Source organism: Phycodurus eques, chromosome 13 (assembly GCF_024500275.1).
Source record: "Phycodurus eques isolate BA_2022a chromosome 13, UOR_Pequ_1.1, whole genome shotgun sequence".
NCBI classification, from domain to species: Eukaryota; Metazoa; Chordata; class Actinopteri; order Syngnathiformes; family Syngnathidae; genus Phycodurus; species Phycodurus eques.
The window spans coordinates 15,065,692-15,092,720 of NC_084537.1; the positions used below are offsets into that span (position 1 = coordinate 15,065,692).

A 27,029-nucleotide genomic window follows, 5' to 3' on the forward strand; every position below is an offset into this window, starting at 1 on the left:
TCATCTGTGCAGTTTAATGCAAAAGCTGTACCAAAGATCCTGCACTAAAATGGTTCTCACAATACTATTTGTATTATGCATTCATAACAGTACTTGAGCACTCAACATAGGCCAAAATATATCAATTTCAACCAAGCTGTAACATTTTGGGCAAAGGGTTAATGATGCTTTAATCCACCCATTCCTGAATTGGAAATCTTAACGTAATACAAATAATGTGTGGTGGGCCTGTCGTCAGCTATTTGCTGAAAAACTCCACTATTTGCATTTTTATGCTTGTTCTGTAATGCCCTAAAATGCCACAAGATGTAGCCAAAATCCAGGCTAATAGGAAAGTAAAAATTGGTGTTAAGGAAATATGTTGACGTGATACATTTCGACTTGGGAACTAACCTATTCATTAAAAGGCTAAATTTATCCCGGGATGTTAGTTGAAGTTACCACACATCTCCACATGTACACTCCCGTTGCAGTTTTTCAAATTAAAATGATCTGCAAGCCATTTTCTTAAGGGTAATGTTATGAATTTGAAATTATATTAAAATGACCCGAGTGAGGATAAGCGTGACGGAAAATGGATGGATGAATGTTTTAGATCGTACTTTGTGGTATATTTTTGGTCGAAGTTAAATATATATACAGTGTGTGTTTGTGTGTGTGTATAATGTGTTTGCACTCTCAACCAAAAATATACCACAAAGTACGAGCTAGAAATTTAATAAATAAAGAAATGTATTTCTTTATTTATTGGATTTTTTTGGGGATTTCTTTTGTTCAGACAAAAAAAGAAGCAGTTAAAAGGAAACTCTTACCTTGCTGACAGTTTCGGCTGTCACTCCAGCCTTCGTCAGAGATGTCTTTGCTTCCTGGTGTGGCATCTCTTTTAAAACAGCTGATCGGGTCAGGAAAACTATGTACATTATATTGTATTTGTTTTTGCTTAATATTGTGACTGGTGACTGCATGCCTGCTCATTCCCGGCAAAGGGCTCAAGTGATGTTGAGGGGAAGAGAAAAGGAGGCAAGGTCTCAGATGTGTAATTTATGTGTGCAGTGGGTGGGCGGCAGAGATGAAGTGTAAGTTGGGTGAGGATGGAGGGAGCGGGAATCCAACTCCTCGCACATTCCCCCTCCTGTTATCCATCACTGTGTCAACGGTTGTAAATCTCCCGGTGGATCAGCGTGATCAAGATTATGTATGCTTGTTGCACTTGTGCACATGAGCTCCAATTTCCCTTCGTGGCATGTCTGAGACACTCACTCGGGCAAATTCACACATGCGCTCATCGCAAATTAAGCATCTTTGGGGCAGAGGAGGCCTCGTATACTTTTACACATTTTACTCTTGAAGGCAGAATTGAAGCGAAGACACACTGCCTGTGTAGATGCAAAAAGAAGACAAAGCAGGCTGAAGCAAACCCTGAAGCAAAGAGCAGAAGAGATGAGCTTTGTTAGCAGAGACCTAACTCCCCTCCTTTTTATCCTCTTGCTTTCTCTCAGCCGCTCCCCCAGAAGTCGGCACGTTTTTGCGATGCACATGCCTGGCTGCGGGCTACGGTTGAGGTGAAACAGAAAGAGCTGATGGCGAGCGCACGCCTTTAGGGGAGGTGGGAAGCCGCCGTGATACGTTTGACCAGTAAACAACCGTGAAGAAGACAGGAGGCGGATTTATGAAATATGACATGAGAGTTTGACCTAAATAACACATGCACCTCCTCCAGTGCGTTTCCCTCTGCGCTTGTGTGTGTGTGTGCGTACAAAATACAAATAACAAAAAGTACAAACAAAAATAACCTCACGACTCCCTGTGTGTTTAATATGGCAACGTGGTATCTCTAAAGGACAGTCTGCTGCGGTCCGTGCAGGTCTGCTGTCCAGAGATAGTCCCCCATTGTTGTCACTACCCCCTGATCACCTCACCGCATCACACGTTGAGGAAAGTGACATAAGTACAAACAAAAAAAACACGTGCCCACACACCAGTGACGTGCAGTGAGGTTCATGGCTGGTGAGGCACTGACAGAGTCAGATTTACAAATTTCTGAGCCAAACAGAATGCTGTATTTGCTATTGAATTAACAGCCTGACATTAAAAACTGGTGAACTGATATTTTCTGGCCTGAAGATGATCTTTAATCTCCAGTGTTGGTCCTCCTTCATTATCAGATCCTGTTTCAATTGGTAATCCACTTAAGACAAATATTAAGGTTAGAAATATCCTCTATGGGCGGCACGGTGGCCGACCTTTTTAGACCGTCAGCCTCACAGTTCTGAGGTGCGGGGTTCAATCCCCGTCCCCGCCTGTGTGGAGTTTGCATGTTCTCCCCGTGCCTGCGTGGGCTTTCTCCGGGCACTCCGGTTTCCTCCCACATCCCAAAAACATGCATTAATTGGAGACTCTAAATTGCCCGTAGGCATGACTGTGAGTGCGAAGGGTTGTTTGTTTGTATGTGCCCTGCGATTGGCTGGCAACCAGTTCAGGATGTACCCCGCCTCCTGCCCGATGACAGCTTGGGATAGGCTCCAGCACGCCTGCGACCCTAGTGAGGAGAAGCGGCTCAGAAAATGGATGGATGGATATCCTCTATGCTAACAAGTTTGTTTCGTCTTCCTAAATCAAGTTCTGCACATGAGCAGTAAGAAGTTGGAATACTCCATTGCGTGAGAAGGGAGGGGGGAGTATTTGAAACAATCATGATAGATTGATTGATGTGTTTCTAAGCGTGTGAATTAAGATGGAAAGGATAGTTGCTTTAAATCGAAGAAAACTTTACTAAGGACTTTTTATGAGATTTGTGTTTGCTTAATGGTAAGTCGGCCTTTATGAGGCAGAGTACTGTCTGCCTCACCTCGCACTATTAAATGCGGTTTTATGCGATCTGAAAAACTAATATGTACAGTAACACATATTAAATACATTAGTCTGACTATAGAAAATTTTAGTGAATATTAAAAGTGTCCAACAACATTATGTCAGAGACTTGAAGAGAGAAAGAAACAGGCTTTTCCAATTACAAGCCCAGTTAGTGAGGGATTGCGCAGTCTGAAGTGAGGCGAGGCTGCTGACTGCCACCTCGTGTCTTGCCCATGTATTTGAATAGGAAATATGCAAATTCAGTTATTTTGATGATGAAATCATGGGCGTTGTCGGATTAAAAGAGAAAATCAATATAAAACACAGACCTGAGATGTAAAATTAAAAATAATTTTATTTAATCATTATATGTTTATTCTTTTACAAATTGTAGATTGTGTGGTTTTGTGCAACTAGGTTTATTTGTTTCTGAAAATACACGTCAAACTCAAAATTGAACAATTCTCCTGGCCTTTAACTTTTAACGTATTTAAAATTTACCTATTGCGACATTAGTTCATCTTATCAACATGAGCTCCAAAACTCATGAGGTGCTCTGAAAAATTTGGTGATGCTTGTGTACCTCATTAACACAAATGATAACTAATATTGGTAAGACAGATTTTTTTGTTTTTTTGTTTTTTTTTGTAAAGAATTTAGCTAGTATTTAAATTAAGATCTTGTCCAAACACTGGACTAGATTCATATGTCCTTGCTTGTAAATGTCAACATTACAACCTTAAAGTGACTCTATGAAGATGTGAACGCGTTATAAATACTTTGTAAGATTGAATTAGACGCAAACCAGTGGGAAAGGATGCCAGTGTGCACATTTAGGGCCTCAAGAGGCCAGGATATACCTTTTCCATCTCACAAAATATGTAACACCAACGATCTGGTTGAGCTGAGTCACGGCGAGAGACGCGATAACGCGCCAGTCTATCCCTACCTGACCACTGCAGACAAATCGTCTCGCTCATGTACAGGATCTTCAGACCAACCTGATCCCGCAGAAGAAAGAATAAAAGCAGGAGGAGATATTAATATTAAGGCCCTGCAAGTACTCTCGAAGTGGCTGACAAGTACAAAGTTAATTTAACTAAGCTTCAGCTTGGTTTACTACAGTTTATCTCCCAACAGAGGTGCATTGTGATTATTAAAAAAACAACTCTTCAATATCACACATGATCCAGTCATTCACTGATATGCCTCAAACAACTGGTAGTATTATATTTGGCATATGTAGCTTTATCACTGAGAAATGAAAAAGTTGCCAATTTTTGAGGGAAAAAAAAGATGTCTATCCATCCATCTTCTGCTTATCCGAGGTCGGGTCGCAGGGACAGTAGCTTTAGGCGGGACGCCCAGACTTCCCTCTCCCCAGCCACTTCCTCCAGCTCTTCCGGGGGGATCCCGAGGCGTTCCCAGGCCAGCCGAGAGACGTAGTATCTCCAGCGTGTCCTGGGTCGTCCCCGGGGTCTCCTCCTGGTGGGACGTGACCCGGAACACCACACCAGGGAGGCGTCCAGGAGGCATCTTAATCAGATGCCCGAGCCACCTCATTTTGCTTCTCTCAATCTGGAGGAGCAGCGGCTCTACTCTGAGCCCCTCCTGGATGACCGAGCTTCTCGCCCTATCTCTAAGGGAGAGCCCAGACACCCTGCGGAGGAAACTCATTTCAGCCACTTGTATCCGGGATCTTATTCTTTCGGTCACGACCCACAGCTCGTGACCATAGGTGAGGGTAGGAACGTAGATAGACCGGTAAATTGAGAGCTTCGCCTTTTGGCTTCGCTCCTTCTTCACCACAACGAACCGATACAAACTCACGCTGCACCGATCCGCCTATCGATCTCCTGTACCATTCTTCACTCACTTGTGAACAAGACCCCAAGATACTTGAACTCTTCTACTTGGGGCAGGATCTCATTGCCGATCTCAATCCCAGAGATAGGAGAGCCTGCCTCAGAGACCCCAGACTCTGCTTCTTTATGGAAAGGCCTGTCGGTGGAATTGAGGTCTTCAAAGTATTCTCCCAACCGGCTCACAACATCCTGAGTCGAGGTCAGCAGTGCCCCATCCCCACTATACACAGTGTTGTGTACACACTGCTTCCCCCACCATCGGAGCCAACTCACCAACAGGTGACAGAGAGCAAGTTGTGTGGGCTTTTAAGCAGCACGCTGTGGAGGCAAACAACAACATACAGCCTTTCAAGTTGGCGCATCTCTTCCTACTCTTCATACCATACGTTTCCTTGGAGACAAAAAAAAAAAAAAAAAAAAAAAGTTTGGTGCTGGCTGGTCACGGTTGACAGCTGCGCCCCTCTCTTCACCCGAGTGTCCAAGACATGCAGCCGCAAGTCAGATGGCACGACCATAAAGTCGATCATTGAACTGCGACCTAGGGTATCCTGGTATCAAGTGCACGTGTGGACACCCTTATGCTTGAACATGGTGTTCATTATGGACAATCCGTGATGAGCACAGAAGTCCAATAACAGAACACCGCTCGGGTTCTGATTGGGGGGGGGCCGTTGTTTTTTTTGTAATCTTTACTAGAAGACATTTTGTCAGGATGTAAAGTCGTAATGTTATTATATTAAAGTCAAAGTTTAATGAGGGAAGAAAGTCGATTTGAACAAGTGAATTTCAAGAATACAACTTTTTTCACATAATATTACACCTTTTATTCTGAAAAAGATGCCTTTCTAACATTTCACACCAAGCACCAAATAATAAAAACACAACTGTCCAAGTACCATCGCTGTATCACTGACCAACATTAAAATAAATTAAAAAGTAAATCTGCATTTATTATTGTAATCCACTGTAACATTATGCAGTTTGAATATTAACACTGCGCTTAAATATATATCCATCCATTTTCTGAGCCGCTTATCCTCACTAGGGTCGTGTGCGTGCTGGAGCCTATCCCAGCTGTCATCGGGCAGGAGGCGAAGTACACCCTGAACCGGTCGCCAGCCAATCGCAGGGCACATTTTAAAAATTGCTTGCGTAATGATTCAATTAAAATGTGTTGCACATACAAGCTAAATAAAAATTGTACTTAAATGTTTAAAAACAAACAGGTCTTAAAAATTAAATACAAATATATTGAACTCTACTTCAAAGTTTAGTACAAGTGAACTGTAATTTTAAAATGTACTGTACTTGTAAAGTTGAACATTTAACATTAAATGGAAAGTAAAAAGTGTACTGTAGATGAAAAGTAAAAAAAAAAAAAAAAGTACTTACTGGATTTTTCTAAACTCCACTTTGAGAATTACTGATCTGTGGAATCAAACCTGTGTCTTGTCGATCCGCGCCCGCATTCTCAGCTCCCCTAGTTGCCTCATTTCAATGTTGTCACACACCTTCACATGGTGGTGGGACTATCGAGGAATCCTCCTGGCTCATTTTTAATGAGGATCTCATTTTACCTGCGTTGCCGTGCACTAAGACAGGTCAGCTCACCCGCGCGCACAAGCTTCCGCCACCTCGCTGAATAATTGATGAGAGGCCACAATGTCGTGTGTGCCAGTCTGCAAAGCAAGTTTTGCATGTCAAATCATTCCCATGGAGTGTGCTAACTTATTGTCTGTGGATAAGTTTAGAAATTAATATTCTTTGTGCCTCGTGTTTGCCATAGTATTACAGCATCGTATGCACAAACACTCTATTTATTGGTTGTTTATGTGTAGGTGTTTGAGTGGCAGTACACAGAAACAAAGTTGTGTATAAGAATGACTCACTATATTCATCAGTCGGCACATTTTGCAATGTTTTTTCTTGCTGAGTGTGAGAACAAAGCAGGATGTGCTAATGTGTCAGTGTGTCAATTTACAATCTTAAAAACCTCTCGAATCACGAGGCTTGTTTGCTGCAATTCAGTGTCAAAACGTTTCCAGTCGCCCATGACCTACTGTAAGACGGTGGTGGTACACGGATGGTGTCATGAATAATGGCTGGTGAGATGAAGGAAGGCTCTTGTTTTGTAATTTACTAATGAAGCCTGAACATCCTTCCACTTTATGACACCCACGAGGAAGCTGTCACAATTGGGTGATGTCATAATATTAGGGCTGCAGCTATTGAATATTTTTAGAATCCATTTTTCTACCGATTATAGCAGTGATCAATCGAGTAATCTAAATAAAAATAGCTTTGGCATTATCAAGCAACAAAATGAGAAAAACAACTGCAGAAGTACACTCCCTTCCATAAGCTTTGCAACGATCAGGTCAATTCCTTTTTGTTAGACTGAAAACATTTGGGTTTGACATGGAAAAAAAAAAATTTGAGACAAGAAATCAACTGGTATTTCCAGGTATTTTCATCTGGATCTGATACACAGCTGAGAAGATAGCATTTTAGTTTGAATCCACCCATTTTTCACATGAGCAATAACTACTGGAACGTGACTGACAGATGTGTTTTGTTGCCTTGATATGTTCTATTAGCTTGATTACAGTGGAACCTCCATTATTGTAAGATTCGGTTTTCAACGTTTTTTCTTTTTTCATCAAAATGTTGTCCTGCTTTGTACATCCACTCAGTTTTTGTTCCAAATTTCCATTTTTCTATGATTTTTATTATTTTTTTTTTTTGGTGCAATTGCTAAATAAGCCACAGTGGGGCCAAAGAACATTTCGAGTGCCAGCCCTTTGATAGAGAAGGCGAGAAACAGGATCGAATTCAAGAAAGAACTCGTAGCAAAGTAAAAAATGGCGTATGCGTGGCTGATCTCGCCAGGATGTAAAGGAAGTCCACGTCTTCTTGTAATTCACAAAATGGTCCTACTGCCAGTAAAAAATAGAATTGAAATAACCCCATATGGGGGATTCCCCTTCCAAATGGGGGATTCCCCTTCCAAACAAACGCTCCAACCTTCCCCTTCCTCGCCTTCATCTTGTCTTCAATAAAACTAAAAGTAATTTCATTAGTCATCTATATTTATTTCAATTGTTTTCTTTATGTAAAAGTAAAGTTATTCTCGATAAAATTGATCTATTGTCAATATTTTTGAGTATCTGGAATGGATTTACTGGATTTACATTATTTCATATGGGAAAGATTGCTTCAGTTTTCATATGATTAAGTTTGAGTCATACGTTTTCATAGATTAATCACCAAAATGAGGTTCCACTGTTTTAATAATAAATAGCACTGAATGTCTACACTCAATTTCAGATTTGGGTAATGCCTTTGTCGACTACATTGACAGTTCGAGGCATAAGCCACATTCAAGATTAGTCAACTCAATCTCCAGATTTAAACCCTATTGAGTATGCATTTAACCTGCTGAAGAGGAGACTGAAGGGAGCAAGCCCCTCAAAACAAACAATAACAGTCTATTGTAATTCTATCTGTTCCAATACTTTTGCTCACCCCCCCCCCCCCCCAAAAAAAAATTTGTGTTTTATTACAAATAACGCTATCTTGGTTGTGTATCAGATCTGGATGTAAATACCTGGAAATAATTAATCTTCACCAAATAATTAATCTTCTTTTTCTGATGTCTACAGCCATAATTAAGGAACTGACCTCAATGTTCCAATACTTTTGGAGTGGAGTGTACCTAATAAATGTGCGCAGTCAATTATATTCTACATAATGGCCGGCCTCCAACTGGTCCTGTCCCTTTTCTGTGCATGACATCATTCATTTGATGTCTCCCCCTCTCACTTTTTCTCTCTGTCACAGTGACGAGTAAATAATTCATGTTCAGGCTGCTTCTCAGTGCAGATAAATCATGTGAGCACAGAAGAACCCACGTGCTCCTCTTTCCTCAGGGATGGAGTTGGGGGCGGAGCCAGTGTGTTCCTACCAGCCGAGCGTGGAGACCACACAAGAATCTGTGTTTCATTCCCTTTTTCCATTTTCAATTGGCAATCGAAAAAAATCTCAACACAAGAAACAGCTCGTAAAGATAAAATGACTATGTACTGAGCTTAAAAGTGAAACACAACTGAACTGTATTTAGGCTGTCATTCTTTTGCATAGCGTGATAGGGAGCCTGTGTACCACATTTTGTGAATCCCGAGAGGACAAATGATAAGATCATCAGGATTTTCCAGTTATATATTTTCTTAAAGAACCTTTTGAGTGAAATTGTGCTTTAGTTTTTACCGCAAAAAGTAGCCTAGCTCACATTATGCGTCAACCTCTCGCTTTAATTTTTCTAAGGTTCATGGCTGCAATCACTATATTGTTGATGATACCAATATTTCCCGCAAATGTTTGCCACTTCAACACTGTCGTAGTAAGGGGGCATTACAAAACCATTTTTTTATTTTCGATTGCAAATCGAAAATGGTAAGGACAAATAATATGTGGATTTTTCCATTCCGTATTTATGATCTGAGTAAAAAAAAAAAAAAAAAAACAGGCCCTTTTTGCTTTTGGTTAAAAACAATAACAAATTAATCAGTTACTTTTTCCATTGTTTTTGTTTTTCAATTGCCAATAAAAACTGGAAAGAACAAATTATAATGGCTTTACATGCTCATTGATGCTGACAATCTCACTCGTCAAAATGTGACTAGGCAGGATTTGAAAATTAATGTTTTTAAATTCACCGTGTCACCTTGTCTTTTTCAGATCAGCCGCAGCTTGAAGCCCAGAGGACTTTTTGTTTCGGTGACCTTTTGCCCAGCCCTTCTTCAGAAAGCACCTGTACGCACGCAGCGAGTACAACTGGTCCATCCAACAGTACAGTTACGGCGACGGCTTTGAGTATTTCGTGTATGTTATGACCAAAGGAAAGGCGCTCAGTGCGGAAGATGCAGCTCTGGAAAAGAAGCTAGCAGCAAATCTCAACCTGCACAAATCATCACAACAATAAACTGTGATCACGAAGACTTCCTGTTTCAGATTGACTTATAGTTGGACAATAATTATATAGATACTGACTCTGCTACCTCTTAGGTTGGCATTGTTATTTTAACTAAGCCTTTAAATTTGAAGAATTACCTCTATCATACAGTTTAACCTCTCCTTTTTTAAGAACTGATTTTGCAATATTTTAGCATTTTTAAAATATTTCTAGGACACATTTTATGTACCTCTATTCTTTTATACCAGTGTTTCCCAAGCTTTGTTGAGCCATGGCCCACCACCAAACAAAAATCTAAATCACAAAGTAAACTATACGATACTGAAATAATTATGATTTGGTCTTCATTTACTCTCAGATTTACTTAGTATAAAATCTGGCCCTTTTTAGTTGAACATAAAATATTCTGTTGTATAAAAGGCAAAAGGTTAGGTCAATTGTACTTTCTGGAAGAGCATTTAATTTTTCTGCCCGCCACTATATGTCACCAGCATAGATGAACAAAGATAACATTATTTTGAGTAAATAATCATTTTTCTGCAAATATTGAAAAAAGTCAAATTCGATCATTTCCCATGACACACATTTGCTATTCACAATTCGCCTGTTGGCATTTTTGTGCTCTCCCTGAAATGCCTGGAAATGCCACAAGATGTTGCCAAAGCCTTGTCTAAATAAGAAAATAGTACAGTAATTGGTCCAACTAAGTATGTTGAAGTGATATACAGTACAGTAGAACCTGGATAGAACGGACTAATCGGGGCTGGAGGTTGTCCGAAATAGCCGATTGTCCATTACATTGAAGCACTTTTTTTTTTTGTTTTTGTGGCCTAAAACGCCCAGTACAGTACAAAGTTATTGTAAATAAATATCTAAAAAAGCTTGAAAATGTTTGAAAGTTTCGCTTTTTATCCGAACTTGTGTGCTTTGCCAGTGTGCTTTGTCATGGTGACATTGTTGACATACAGTACTCATCGTAGGCGAGTCACTTTCAGGAGCTGTGGGGAATTAGTGTGCTTCCTAGTTGTAAATCTGTTGCCAAAGGCGAATGGGTTGACACAAAAACAAAACTGTCACTATATACAAAATAGCATGTTCCAGAGTCCAAAGACTGTTTTGTACTCTTCAGCATTAGCGCTGCATGCATGCTGCTCTCTTTCTACTCTATGTACAATAAACAATAGATATCGTCACATATATATGGCCTATATGGCATGTATGGCCGCCACATCAATGCCCCACATTCAATATGGCCGCCACATAGGCACGGGAGGATTTATAATTATTGTATATCTGTGACCCGGAAACACATCTGTTCTGTTCCTGCATTGTGCCACAGCACCAGTGAAAACAGCGGCCAATTCTGGAACTAACAGACTTTCTCAAAGGCATTTTAAGTGAAAAAATGGAAACTATTTTTGGACACATTATTCAGTCCCGATGGTCCGTTTGATCCGATATCTGGTACATTGGAGTCTGTTGTATCGAGGTTCCACTGTATCTCCATTGAGAGACAAGCTTTGTATGTCAGGGAGGAGCTAAGTTTAGTTTGGGTTGTATAGTATAGAGTATGTTATAGCGATTCTTCGCCACTTGTACATGCTCTTCCGCTTATTTTTTAGGATAATGTTGTAAGATGAGTTTTAAATGATATTGAAGTGTTTAGTGCAACTCAGGAGCAAAATACAGGGAAATCAGATTGCCCTTATTACGACATTAGCTACAGTATGTGTCTCGATGTATAATTGGCTGTTGTAGTTGTATAGTACAAGTAATACAATGACTTACACAATTTGCAGGACAGACCAGAGCGTCTAGTCAGTGTACATGAAGGCAGATTTGGCCTGTGTGTTATGAGGCCCTTTCAAAAGTCTATTAATATGTCAGAGCTTCTGTGCTGTTCTGTGTCTGATGACCAGACAAGCACTGCTTTTGGAGGAATGCTGTGGTTGACACACCTGTCATACATCCTGATTGTCGCCTATGGACACACACACACACACACACACACACACACACACACACACAAGGAATATTTGAGAGTGCATGAGCGATAAGTCTCAAGGGCTGCTTCAGAATTTAGACAGAGGGTGCAGACAGACAGACAGCCAGGAAGTGTGGTGACTGGAGGGCCACTCGCGGGTGGGCTGCACATTAATAAAGGAGAAATCATTTATTTTTAATTCCCCACCGAGATGTAATTACATGCTATTTTTACGACTTGGCTGTGATTTTTCACGTGGCTCTCCTTTCTTTTCAAGATGATACGAACAGTTGTTTAAGTTGGTGGATGAAAATGTGCATTGCCGCAATATGTATTTACTGCGCACAGCAGTTGTGAAACCGTGTCTCGTCATATATACGTATTGGTTCATTTCCTGAGTCTGACAAGATACTGGGACAAGCTATTTGTGAGTAAGGGACCAAGTACTGCTTTGCATTATATGACAAATATTTTTTATTTTCACTTAACACTTTCTTGTGTCGTTTCCAACTAAAAGACAGCAAATAAAAACACTTTTCTAATTTTGACAGGGTATGAAGAATTTTGCACTCTACTATAAATAGTTCACCAATTCTTTTCTTGCATATTCTCAGGTTTGCCTGCCTCGTGCCTACAGTGGGACTAAACAACAATTGACAGTGAATTTCATTTCCATACACATGTGTGGGGTAATAAATCAGTGTTGCAAATTATGGTATTTATATCATATGGTACTGTATCCATCCAGCTCACACACACACACACACACACACCACTGAAATGCTCTCCCACACACTACTGAAGCATGTATTTCAGTATAAGCAAATCACATTTGTTAACTTACATGATTCTTGCTAACATCTATACCAACATTTAAAATTGCCATATTTAATATATAATAACACTGTGATATTGAAAACATGTTTTTTTTTTTGTTACTAAACCCCTTTTTACAGTAACTTGAAGAATAGTTGAACAAACTATTATCCTTGACTTCTGATTTCAAAACTACTTATCCATCAATAATATCATGAGATGATGAAACATTTCTATAGTTTGACAGTGATAACGGCAGTTTGAGGGAAATCGTAACTACAATGTGGGCTGCAACGGAAATTTGTGGAGCGAGTCAGGCCATGCTGTCAACATGCCAGTTGTGACCATGAAATGTTTTTTGTGTTTTTTTTTTTCTTTGGAAATATCGCACCCCCAAAATATTCTGCCCTGGGCTGCTGCCCCATTTTTTCCCATTGGAATACTGAACTCTAAGGTGCACTTTTGTCAGGGTCAAAGTAGGTTCTCAAGTGTCAAGGATGCAAAAGCTTCACATTTTAGGGTAGTGCCCCAAGTGACAAGCCTTTGCACCCCGAAAAGTTCAATGGTTTCTTTGAAAAAGAGCTCCATGGAGAGTTTGGGTGCTGTCTGGTTTCCATGGTTACAAATGGGAGCAAAACCCTAGAAGGTTAAAAATCAGCTTGACGTCCATTAAGCCAGGCAGGATGTCCACCAGGAGAGGGCTTATGTAAGTCCTTGGTCCTGGAGGGGATTTCATGCAGCCACGGAGTGACCAACAATGCAATTTGTATTTATTCTGCATTTGTAGTCTCACATTGCACTGCAGTTGCTCCCGCTTATAGCCCCTCATCTAGATTTCCTCGACTTATGTGTTTATATGTACAGTATCGAAACTCGGCCTTGGTGGCTGGGTGTCTCTGATGGGCTGACTGATGCACAATGGCAGAGAGACATTTAACTTGACTGGACTCGCGTTATGTAACCACAGAATGGGCCTCGTACACCAGAATTCCATTCCTTTAAAAAACAGTACAGGGCTGTGGACCATTTGGTACCAGGCCACACAGAGAGACTGGGGGGAAAAAATTCAGTGGCTATAAAAAGTACACAGCCCTTTTCGAATCGCAGATTTTTGTGACGTAAAAAAACAAAAAAACAACAACAACAAAAAACATTTTCTTGCATGTATTTGGGAGATTTTTTTTATGGTCCAGTGAAACAAAGGTTGAACTTTTTGGCCATAATTCCAAAAGAGATGTTTGGCTCATAAACAACACTGCTCATCGCCAAAAGAACACCACGTGTACAGTGAATCATTGTGGATGCAGCATTATGATTTGGGGCTGTTTTTCTTAGTTAAGGTGGAGGGAATTATAAAAAGTTCCAAATTATAGTCAGCGTTAGCACAAAACCTTTAGACATCTGCTAGAAAAGCCTAAAAAAAAAAAGTAAGAACAACATTTATTTGAGGTTAATCAGATGCACTTTAAATAGTGGCAAGTTTATGCTGACTCACTTTTAACATGAGTTTGAATGTGATTGGTTCATTATGAACATCCCAGTTATGGAAGGGTGAGCACACTTTTGCAACCACATGATTTGTACTTCCCTTTTCCAAAAGTTTTTTTTTTTTTTCGATGGTGTTGTGCTGATTGTAGGCAACATTAATGGTGGAAGAGGTTTTTAAATGATTTATCTTGGTCTTATTTTTTTATATCACAAAAACATTTGGTGTGTAAACTTCTTATATCCACGGTGTTATTGATCATCAGCGAAAGAAGTTTTATTTTGAAAATCAGGTGCCTCCCTACTTGCCACGTCTCGGTCACATGATTCGATGTATTAAAAAAAGTAAGCTAGAAAAACGGAATTGGAAACATGCATCTTTCGAGAGCTTCTTCAGAAAGGAGAAGAGGCCAAATGATGAGACAGAAGAAGAAGAGAGTACATAAAATAAAGCTGCTTTTAAAAGACAATATCATCCCGCGTTTCGTTACAGGAGATTCTCATGCACAAAGGACGTTCTGCGCAATATGTGGCCATTACCCATTACCCCAAGATCCAACTACATTCAGCGTAGTAGTGAGTCGTAGTTGTAGAATTATTATTTTTTTCCCATATCAGTCCATCCTTTATTTGCCACAAAAAGAGGTTGCTGTGTCCTTTTACATTTATGACAACCAACTACCCCCTCCCCACTTTCCCTCCCTTGCCAATTGTCCTTCATGCTCTGTGGGCCAAGGGCAGCAACACCACTAATCTACCGCAAGCTCGATGCCTTCCTCACTCTATCGCTCTTCTTCTCACTACTCTGCCCACCCCTCCTCTCTCTTTATTGATTGGCCTGAGTGCCTCCAGTGTGTGCGTGTGCTTATGTGTGTGCGTTGTTAACACTCACCCAAGTCAAAAGAAACCATCGCATGTTCGAGCGAAAAGCATTTTTTCTCGTTGAAACTGAGTCAGGGCTGTGTACAAACGCTCCAAGTGCACTGTTTACTTTTACAGTCTCCTCTGTGTGATGTATCGCCAAACGGTTTCATTTACTCTTTATTTTTAGTTTCGCCCGTCATTCGTAAGCGGTCACATTGTGAATTCATCCCTCCAGACTGACAATTTTCCAGGTTGTTTTTTTCGGCGAGTACTCAAGTGTGCAAACTGCGGATTAGTTTCTGATTTACTGTGTTTTTATCCTGCATTTAACTCACCATCAGAGGGTTCTGGCAACAATCCCTGGCGGTTATGCACATTCAGTGTTGTCGTGAAAAAGGTTGAAAACTTTGCTAGTTTTGATAAAAACTGTTTTTCTCGTGCTTTCGTCTCTTTTCCACCAGTGTAACTCTTCATTTTCCTCACAACACGCCAAGAAGTTTGTTTTGCTACCTTCTTCCTGAATCAATTCGGAACATACATGTGCAGTAAGAAGATGGAATAGTCCATTACATAAGAAGGGAGGAGCAAGCCCTTGAAAATGTCATGATAGATTATGCATTTTGATGTGATTTTAGGTGTGTTAATTAAGACTAAATCAATAATAATTCTTTTAAATCAAAGACAACTTTATCAATCAGTAGTTATGAGACATTTGTGGTCCCCCTGGAAATCTCGGGGCCCCAGGCACCTGCCCCCCACATTCCAAAGACATGGCCTCTAAATTACGCATACTGTAGGTGTGAATGTGAGAGTGAATGGTTGCTTGATGTATATGTGCCCTGCGATTGGCGGACGCTCAGTCCAAATTAAATCAGCTGAGATCGACTCCCATTCACCTGAAAACAATAATGAAGACAAGCGCTGTAGAAAATGGATCCTTTCAGAGTAGTGTGCACAAGTGAACTTTATGGTTTTAATGACCTTATTAGCAGTCACTTATAGTACATTTGATTCATATTAGTTTTGTATTATATTTTATAGAAATGGAATAGCTACTTTATTCATATCATTGGACTTTTATACTTAAATATTTTTCTCTAGTCCAACATAACAAATAAGCAACCAGTTATAATAGGTTTATAAATGGTACGCAATTTTCCAATTTAATGACTGTGTCATTAAAAAGCATTTTAACAAACCTAGTTTTTAAACCATTTATAAACCTATAATAATGGTGCCTGGTCTCCTGCTATTGCTTAAATGTAAGGTCCCATTAAATCCATGACACTTTAGCATATAGAATGTCTTTTTGTTGTTTTTCTGATTTGCTTAAACAACAAATCTAATAGTGGACTTTTGCACAATACCATTTCTAATACACTTGACTTCATTGATCCGGAAGATTGCCCTGTACAATGTTAACCAAATTCATATTAAATATGGCCACAACTACCCATGAAGGAAGCCCTGCAGGGTTACAAATGTTCTCACATGCCTTGTAGGATCTTGCTGGAGGGGAGATAACATGAAGCGGACCACTATTATGGGAAGCCATTAGATGCAGTAGGGACCGAATCAAACATAGCCGCATATCTGCCCGTCTCTCCCGGGGCAGCGTAATGGTATAATATACTGTATGACATGCTTATGTAACTGGGGGAGAAATATTAATGGAAGCCCGCTCGGGCGACGGGGGGTAAAAGTGGAATCAGATCAAAGCTCGCGCTCACTTCCAGCCAAGAACTGAGAAAAGCTTTGTGTGTATTAGATGCATGACAACACAGACTACAGTGACATTTAACATTTATAGTGGACGTTGTGCTCTGTTGCTGGACCATTGTTTTTTTTTTTTTTTTATTGTGTTTTAATCACAGGGGATAAGTTCCAGACCCCCCCCACCCCCGCAGACCCACAGGTAAAAATCTGTGAAATAGAGAGACCACATGAGAAAATGTTTTAAAATTATTTTACCTCTCCCACATGCTTTATACACATTTAAACTTTTTACACACTTAAATATATTAAAACACACCTTTTAAAGTACTCCTTAGCGCCTGTTCTTACTCTCGCATGCACAGTTCTCCAAATAAGAGGGGAAGCGTGCTTGCTTCAAGCTGTTTATTTGTCACGCCCAGTTAATGTTGAGTGTAAAAGGGACACATTTCTACTCCCAAAATGAAACACTGTATATTTAAACACCAAAACTTTCACTCAAAACCATATACAGTGGAGCCCCACATTGCGGTTTGGCACCTATTCAGCTCACAGTTTCACCTATTCGCTGATTTAAAAAAAAAATGTTTTCCAACTTTTCTTTTCAATTCAATTCAAAAAAATATATATATATTTTTTTTTTGGTGTGGGGGACCAACCCCCAAAATGCTTATTGGCGGTTTATCCCCACTTATTCAAGATTTTGGGGTGTTTAATTTTTTTTTTTTTCAATGCAATTATAATGGCCTTGCATTATCCACAGATTTTCGCTATTCGCGGCCTGGCTCAGTCTAGATCTCCCGCGAATAGCGGGGGTCCTGTTTAGTTCATCTAACGAATGTCTGTTTGCTAACATATAATGTGAAATGCCATCAATAGGCTAACAGAAACTAGCATGGATGCTATGATCAATATAAACCTTTAAACAACTGCTACTTTAACACACACAGAGCAGGAACATATACAAGTAGCGCATACAATGATACCCACAGGCAAACAGTGGTACCATGATTTATAAGTGCGCCAACTTACGAGTTATTTTTGGTTCCATGCTGTTGATTTCTTTCTGTGTTGCAGGCCAAAATTTGAATTCCGAGTGAGCGTGGAAAAAAAAAAAAAAAAAGTTGCTGATGCACTTTCAGCCGTTTATTGAACAGGACAAATATTCAAACACACAAATACAAAATTAAAACACTCACAAGGAGAATGGAGAAAACGCTCAGACTAACTACATGCTGATTGGCCAACCGGCGCCGGACTCAGAGCTCCTGATGTAACTCACTAGGCCATGCCCCTTAAAGGCACACAACACAAATACAGTACTACATACAGTGTTTGTGTGACTTCCATCTTAATGACATTTTATGAAACCAGTTTCTTTATATTCACTTTTATTATATTTTATTATGACTTTATATTTTATAATACAGAGCTTTTTTTCTGCTGTTTTTTTGGCGGGCTGGAACAAATTACAGTGTTGCCTCAATATATTGTCGTTCACCTATTCGTTCATTGCGAAAAAAAATCATATTCATATCGTGCCTAATTCCCCATATCATGGGATTTTGAGTGTATGCTGTATTTTTTTGTGGTAAAATAAAGGCTTCCTAGCCTAAAACATTAAAACTGTTAAAAACAACAACATTTAAACACATTACAAGGAATAAAATGTACATAGTGTACAGTACTATGCATTACTGTATGTTTAAGAGTTTTAAAGGTATTTAAGAGTATAGAAAATGTTTATAAGAGTATGGTAGAGGTTAATAGGAGTCTGGGGACTTTCATACAGCTATAAAATATGTATGTATAATCAAAAAGGTATGTGGTCACGACTTGGCGGATTTCACCAATTGCGGGGGTGGTCCCCCGTGATAAACCTGGGATTATTGTAATTGCATTGGAATTCATTTCAATAAGGAAAATTAATTACTGTAATGACTATTACTGAAGCACAATACGGGTCAATACAGTACATGTATGCTGACCGGAGTCAGTCACTGCTTATCCGTCTGCCAGGTCAGAACACAGGCGCCGCAAATCCCCCCGGCTACATTATTTACTCCAACTCGTCGCGCTTCAAAGCTGCAAAATTGTGTCTCGCGTTAAGCCAGCTCGCAGAGCGGTGGCAAATTATTATTTGTTATTAGCAAATAATTATTCCTGAGATCTCCCTCATCCAGGTTTCTGTCTTTCCCCACAAAACGTCCGACAGAGTGATGGGAAAATCCAATGACTTGTTGTGAAAATCCAATGCTGAATACATGAGGGAAATGGATAGCAACTGCATTGATGCTTTCCCACACTGATTGTTTGGTGATGACAAGCACATGTTGTGGCAGTTCAAGCTTTACGCGGCCGAAAACAACCGAGGAACTTTATTGTCCTACCAGAACTCATTTACACGTGAGATGGCACGAACTAAGTTGCAGCCCAATGAGGCCCCCCACCCAAAAAAGAGACCTATTGTAAAATAAAATAGAATAGATAGAATAAAATCGAAAAAAATACAGTATACAGCTAGGATTGGGATTCTATAGTGCAAATCTAAAACCTAACTAACTAACTAAACATAACAGCCCAACCAACACAAAGCCAAGTTCAGCACTGCTATATGTGAAAAAATGCAAATCCACAGTAAAGTATATAGTATATATATTACCTGATAATATTATGACCTATTCTCATATAGCGGTAGATATTTTCTTGTGAAGTTACAACTTTACTCATTATGTTTCAATTGAATATTACTACTTCTGACCATTTTCTCATAAAATTAGAACTTTTTTTCTTGTAATATAACAACTTTAGTTTCACAAGATGTTCTTTTAATATTGTGACTTTATTCTTGTGAAATTCGTACTTAATCTCATATTATGTGCTTCTAGTAAACTTCTGACTCTTCTCGAATTTTCAACTTTTTTTCATGTATTCTTCGATTTTCTTATTAGGATTCCCACATGAAACTTATTAGGTAAGGGCCGAGAAGTGTAATGCTCTAGTCACACTTTTAGTCTGTGAACAAACACAGTGCAGCTCAGCCTCTGTGTAGCAGACTTCTTTTTAAGTACACTAGTGCGGTACAAGCACACGAGACTCTAAAATCTCAATCAACGGCAGTTGACTTACCGCTCTCTATTTACGTCTTTTTTACATTGTGTCGTCATCCGCAGAGGTTGAAAAAAAGTAACAAGCCTGTTTGGCAACGTAAGGAGTAGAAAGTTCAGACATCTGTTTTCAAATGTAGGAAGTGAAAAGGAAAATGTCACATTTGTTATTGTTAACTGGTTTCAGTGGGTTTTTGTGGTGACTCGTAACAGTTGGTTTAATTTGAATACACAAGAACTGACACCTGTCTGTGTGTTGAAGAACAATCGTGAAAGTTGGAAGCCGACTGCAATCCTTTCTACGGGGAAGGATAGCGATATAGAAAATGGAAGTTTCAAGTAGATCAATATAAACTTAATATTTAATTAAAAGTTACTAATATTTTTGGGGCGCAGCCAATAGTGTTTACATCATGTTTACTTAAAACAACATACAGTGGAGATTTTTAAAAAATAATAATAAATGGGTCTACACACCCCTGTTAGAATGCCAGGTTTTTGTGATATAAAAAAACAACAGCATGATAAATCATTTCAAAACGTTCTTCCCCATTATTGTGACCTATAACCTACAGATTTGGCGTTGTGGTCCAATGAAACACAGGTTGAACCTTTAGTGAGGCATGGTGGTGGTGGCAACATCGTGCTTTGTTTTTTTTGTTTGTTTTTTTTCAGCTGGTATTATGAAAAGTTCCAAATAGCAGCCAGCGTGAGCACAAAAACTGCTACAAACCAGGAACAGCTGAACTTTATTTGGAGTAAATCAGAGGCGCTTGAATGGCGGCATGTGTATGCTGACTCTCATGAGTTTGAATGCGATTGGTTCATTCTGAACACAGCCACATTCCCAGTTAAGAGGGTGTGCACACTTTTGCAACCTCATTTCCCTCTCGAAAAGATGTATTTTTTCCCAATTGATTTGTACACGATATACTGTAAGATACTTTAATGGAGAAACAATTTGACCTGGCATTATAACACAGGTGTGTAGACTTTTGATTACCACTGTATCTCCTCTTGGTGGTCCTTGAATGAGCCAATAATGTAGTCTCACTAATATATATGCCTTTACAGAAATATGGCAGAGGCCTTCTGCGTTTATCTACAAAATTCTGCATCCCAAATGCGTCTAAAATCATTTAATGTGGTTTGGGGGGGAAGACAATCACATTTCCATCTTCTTTCACCATTTATTAGTTCACCAAATACAGTGAAAATGGCATCATAATATACAATGACTCATTCTTAGAATGTCATGACATTTTTGTTGCTTTTTTTTTTGTTTGTTTCATAAAATTATGTTCCATTATTGAAAATATTAAGGTTTCATGCACAACAAACCATATCCAGTTTCTTTAAAATGATGGTACAAAATAAGCCAACTTAAAAATAAAAAAATCAATAAAAACACGAAAATAAACCGTAATGTTCAAAATGGATCAAATAATGTTATTTGATCGTACTCGTAAACAGTGAAATATACTCTAAAACTGCCATTTTCTAACAAATTCATGAACGAAGCTCGTCACAGTATACGATTTCTTACTAATAGTTGAACATCGATGTGTGCAAAATACCCAGACACATTCAGTTAGTCTTGAAAAAACCTCGAGCGCTGATAATCGAACGAGAGCAGTCGAGCCAAAATGAACGTCCTCTCGTTCTCCGTGTCCTCCCGAGTAGAAACTTTTTGTGGTTGTTGTTGATGAACTGTACGACCATAGACGAGCATATCATTTAAATAACAAATATTTAGATATAAAAATACAAATATTACCTTTTTGTTTAAAAACAAGCATGCCGGGGGTGGGGGGGCGGTGGGGGGACGTAGTGGCACCTGCATTGGCACCGGAGTGAGAATCCATGCATGACGTGAAACACTCGCTAACTGCGAAACGAAAATACGCAAAATACAATAGGACCTCGACTTAAAAGTTGAATTCATTCCTTGACCATGCTCGGAGCTCAATATTAGGGCGCGACCAATATGGAATTTTTGAGACAGATGCTGATTCCGGTATTTTGCAGAATAAAATTCCGCTAACAAATTAAGCGGCTGATTAATTTTAAAAAAAATACATACATATATATATATATATATATATATGGATATATAAAAACACTGAAACTTACTGAAAACTTTGTATTGTTTTTTGTTTGAATCTTTGTCTTACGTTGTAATGTATAAAGGTGTAAAGCAAAAAAATGAATAAAATACATTTAAAAATTACTAATATGGGCCGATTAATCGGTTGAGCCCGACTCAAGAGTTTATCGAATCAATTATTATTATTGAAATGAATTGAAAGGCTATTAGTCCATGCCAGCCTGCTGAAAAAAAGAACACCATTTTGTTTTTAATTTGGAAAAACATCGCTATATTGTATAAAAACATAATAAAAGAGAATGTAAAGGAAAAAAACGGTTTTATAAAGTGTTATTACTTTAGTATTTGTGTTGCATGTCCCTTTAAGAGGCGTGGCCAAATGAATGACATCAGCCTTTGTGTGAGCGTTCGGGCCCGAGTTGTGGCCTACAGCGGCTCCTTGCGAATGCGCTGATTTCACACTTTTGTGTTGGACTGTCCCGTTGAATAAACGGCCGAATGTGCATCAGTGGCTGTGGCTCTCCTTGCCCACATGCGAGGGCATTACACTACCTGGTAGGAAAAAAGATGTATATATTTGCATTTATAAAATGTATTCTATGTTAAGTATAACTTTTGTTTTAGCCTGACGATAAGAGCGTAGACCTTGTTCCTCAACTCTCTTTCGTCATGTATTATCAATTTGCGGTGAGAGAACGCAAAATGTCTGTGGTTGGTGGGGGGGCCAGTTGCACAAGGCAGATGATAACTGCCTGTTCACATGCCTGTTCATATGGCCTGGCCTAAGGAGAAATAGGCACATACTTTTTAGAGCCCTCAAGTTGTATTCAAACTGTCTCCTTGCAAATTTTTATGAAATTGTATCTCTCTTTATTTCCTCAGTGCTTGTCCTGTTTCGTCTCCTGAATGTGCAACTCACGCATGAGTCACAACACAACGCAAAAAAAAAATAATGAAAAAAAAAATACATCAAGCAAACAGCTCGCAACGTGAAAAAAGTCATAAGTCAAGGTGCCACTGTATAAAACAAATGTGTTCAGTCTATTAGTTTAGATAATTACTTGAATCTCCACAATTTGGCCAGCGTTTGTTAAATAAACAAATGCAAATCATCATAAATATACTGAACAAAAATATAAGCAAAACACTTGCTTTTCCTCCCATTTTTCCAAGATTGGAGACTTTGTCTATGTACACTAAAGGCCTGTTTCTCTCAAATATATATCAAACCTGCAAATATTGTTCAAACCACTTCCCCTTTGCCGAAATAGTCCAATCCAATACAGTAAAACTGCACATTTTCGAGCGGCCTTTTATTGTGGAAAGCCTACTGTAAGGCACACCTGTGCAGTCATCATGCTGTCCACCTGTGAGGTGGACGGATTCTCTCGGAACAGGAGAAATGCTCACTCACACAGATTTGTGAACAATATTTGAGAGAAATATGCCTTTTGTGTACATCTTTTGAGTTCAGTCCATGAAGAATGGGAGCAAAAACAAAAGTGTCTCGTTCATATTTTCGTTGCGTGTAAAAGATACGTGCAGGTGCGGCTACACCAACCTGCAACTTTAACCATCGGCGAAAAAAAAGCCCGCGGCCAAAGCAAGCAGCTTTCCACTACAGAAAATATTAACATTGCACCATCCTCGGATATATGTTTTTACATACAATCTGGTCTCCTTTCGTTAGAAGTAGACTTGAGAGTTTGGTTTGGGAAGGGGGGGGGGCGTACCAAAGCAGCAACAGGAATGCATTGGAGCGGTGCTGAAAGGACAGCTCCCCTGAATGCACCATCTACAAGAAAGGGGAGAGGGCCGGGGGGCGTAAAGCTGAGCCTACTGTACAACGTCGAGCTTCATCCCGACGCTTGTTTTTGCGGCGCGTCTGGAGCGGGGGACAAAGGAGATGGCGGTGGCGTTTGTTTTAATGACAAGTTCATCCGTCACCTTTCCTAACAAAGTCAGCGCCTGTCGAGACGCGACAGCCGCTGTCGGGATTTTTCTTCTCCTTGAAAAAGAAAACAAAAACGGGACTCGTTTTTGGAGGATTGCCAGCGATATCCCACCAGGAATCTTTCCGCTCCACCTCTTCCATCCTTCCCTTCATCTTGCTTTTCCTCCACCGCGTTTCATCCCATCCTCATCCTCACTTGGTGTGTCGCCGTCTTCTTCTCCTCCTCCTCACGCCACAATCCTCCAACATGCACAGCCGACAAGTGCTTCAAATCGGTGATCAAAATGAAAAGAGTCTGCAAGGCATCGCTCAGTGGGGAGGGGGCTCTTTAAACGCCGGGCGACGACTTGTCGGTCATCCCCTTCAGGACCTCGTCTATTCGGTCGTCCTCAATCACCACTGTGGAGGGGGAACAAACGGGGGAAAAAAAACATTTTATTTTGATCTTGATTACATGATGTTTGAAGCAAATGGCGGAGGGAATATGCGCACAATTGCGGGCTAAAAACAACTGCAATGGCTCCTCCAGTTTAGGTTTAATGTTTACTGCGACGTAAATAGCGGGACGAACAGTTAAAGCATAGTCGCCTGGTCCCTGAATGCATCACAGATGTAAATAACACCCATGTAAAAAAAAAAAAAAAACATTTAAAACAGCCAAGTGGCAAACATACCAGACTGGTGCCTGAATGCGTCATGAGATTGCATTTTAACAGTATGATAAAATATCGAGGAGCCACATTAAAAAAAAACAACAACAAAAAAAACGTTTTTTGCCACTTGGCCTTAAATGCCTCACGAGCAGTATAATAAACACGTGGCCATCCTAAAAAAATAAAGCATAATTCATGTCCTTGAATGCATCACGACGTCGTATGTAAACGGTATGATAAACAATCACGTGGTCACAATTGGGGGAAAAATAAATCAATAAATAGAAAAACAAACGTACTCTGAAGGCGTCACAAGATTCAACAGCCTGACAAACAAGTGGCCACATCTGAAACTAATGCTCCTGGTCCCTGAATGCATCACGAGATCGTATATAAACCGCATGACAAACAAAACGATAAAGCGGCCACGTTTAAAAAAACACACAAACAAAAAACAGTGCTCCGTGTCCCTGAATGCAGTAAAGTTGCCACATTTTAAACAAGTGGTTCTGGTCCTTGAATGCGTCACGAATGTAAATCATGTTTAGAGCCCAAACCACAACAATTTGATGTGGGTTTACCTCGCTTGGCTCTGCCGATCTGGCCGAGCTTCGGGGGTCTCTTGGCCTGCGAGCCGGCGAAGAAGGCGCTTGTGTCCTGCAGCCCGCAGCTAAAGGACATCTGGTTGACCTCGCTGTCCGCCCCGTAGCCGCTCATTTTGCCCTCGTTGTACGGCAACACCTCGGACATGTTGGCTGGCGGCTACAAGTCGATTCAAAGTCGTCCTCTTTGCAGCCTTTAGATCCCGTCGTAGCAGGGACGTTGTTGTTTTTGTAAGGTGGAAGTCCCGCGGTAGGGTGGCCCCCACCTCAAAAGCAGCTTGCAGGGACTTGGGTGATGCGTGGACGCGGAACGAGTGCGTGCGCTCTCCTCCGTTGCCGGATGATGTCTGGCGAGAGAGGAGGAAGGTCCCGGGATCATAAAGGAAACCCAGGCGGAACGGTGAAGTCATCCGTCCGGATTGAGGAAGCGCGCGTGTGCGCGCCTGTGCGTTGCGGAGGTGCGACAGCGCCTTCAACAGGTGACAAGTGGAACTGCCAGAATAAAGTGAGGATTTAAAGCAATATAAAACACACAATAATAACATTAGCCCTCTCTTAATCTGCAAACACAACACAAACACGCCTGTACCCAATGCAATGTCCTTCCTCGTTCTTCTGTGGGGTCTACTGGCAATTGGCAAACAAGGTTACAGTATTTCTCAATTGCTAAAACACAAATCCCTATTGTCTGAAGCAAATGCTCAGTGCGCTGAACCCACTTATTGAGAACAGTCACTCTTTTGCTACAACTTTAAGCACTTTTCACCTAGTTAGACACAACTTGCAAAGATATTTTCACCCACTCTGATGCGCTTGTGTTGCAGACACGAGACACTGAGGCCGAGTGTTACGCGTAAGAGGTGGCCGAGGAGGAAATGGAGAGACAGGAGGTAGAAGACAAAGAAAAATAACATATTTCAGATAAAATAGGGACAACTTCCGTAGACCGTGTTGATTATTGTCTGATTTGACAATAATGTTTGGTTTTGAGCTCTGAATCTGAGGTTTCACGACTGTAGCTTCAAATTTGGGTGTTTACAATTTAGAGAAATCTTTGGATGGTTTCAAGAACTGTTTCTAATAAATTGAGCAATACTTTAATGGTGCATTACCACCAACCGAGATTGTCCTTCGGTTGCAAGGAAACCAATGCGAACTGATGGTGGCCGGTGGTTGCTGACGTCATCTAGCGGTACGATTATGAAGTGCACTCGTATCGCAAAAAAATAATAATAATCGGCCAAGAGAAAATCCACAAATAATTGATGCGCCCCCTAAAAGGAGTTTATAATTGCATATTGATGCCAAAAGACGAGGGCAAAACGCCAAGGACCATAAAGCATCAACGCCTTGCATCTAGCATGTACACAATGTTACATGCATGTTACACAAACGACTGTATTCAGTAGTTCAATTATTGTAATAGTTCCAACTGTAATCTGATTGTGCAAACATTTGTCTATCCCCAGCATTTTTTTGCGGTTCACTAGTCACAAATTAACCTATTCATTTTTAAAATCTATTCTCCATTATTTAATGAAAAATTCACCTATTTGAGTTTTTGTGCACTTTTTGAAATGCGCTAAAATGCCACAAGTAGTCTTAATAGTCCAGTCATTGGTTCGAGATTGTACGTTTCAGTGAAACATCTCATCTGAGAGACAAGCTTTGAATCTCGGGAAGGACCCATGTTTAGCCTGGGTTGTGACGGGGAGTCTTTGGTTTTATGTACACATGCACTTAGGGTGCTTTTTTTTTTTTCGGTCAAATCAAGTAAGCCTTTTATTTTTTTAAGGGTAATATTGTTAAATGAGTTTGTGTTATATTTACAGTTAACATCTTATAACATCACAAAGTTACAAATCAGATTGCTCTGATATCATGTCTATACTGCCATAGTGCTCACAGCTTCCCTAGCGGCATATTGGGACGGTATCTTGGTATCAGTGCGACTTCTCGACATATCCCTCAGGGATGACACACAATTACCCCATGCTTGAATAGTAAACTGCAGCCTCCAGCTGCCAACCAGCAGAGCACGTGATTCATGCTGG

The 27,029-nt window shown here is 40.1% G+C and overlaps 2 protein-coding genes across 2 annotated transcripts in view; one reads left to right on the top strand and one right to left on the bottom strand.

The window, feature by feature from the left end:
- The window catches only part of ece2a (endothelin converting enzyme 2a), a 40,949-nt gene extending 30,264 nt beyond the window's left edge, over positions 1 to 10,685 (top strand). The window contains 2 exon segments of the mRNA XM_061694405.1: positions 9,456 to 9,500; positions 9,502 to 10,685. Coding sequence (XP_061550389.1) covers positions 9,456 to 9,500; positions 9,502 to 9,699 — 243 coding nt within the window. The 3' untranslated portion in view covers positions 9,700 to 10,685.
- A 7,000-nt stretch (positions 10,686 to 17,685) lies between these two features.
- camk2n1a (calcium/calmodulin-dependent protein kinase II inhibitor 1a) lies at positions 17,686 to 25,375 on the bottom strand. The gene is made up of 2 exons (XM_061695120.1): positions 24,955 to 25,375; positions 17,686 to 24,119 (listed from the first exon to the last, which is right to left on the bottom strand). Exons 1-2 carry the CDS (start codon positions 25,121 to 25,123, stop codon positions 24,049 to 24,051), a joined length of 240 nt encoding a protein of 79 aa, XP_061551104.1. The 5' UTR covers positions 25,124 to 25,375; the 3' UTR covers positions 17,686 to 24,048.
- Positions 25,376 to 27,029: the final 1,654 nt, after the last annotated feature.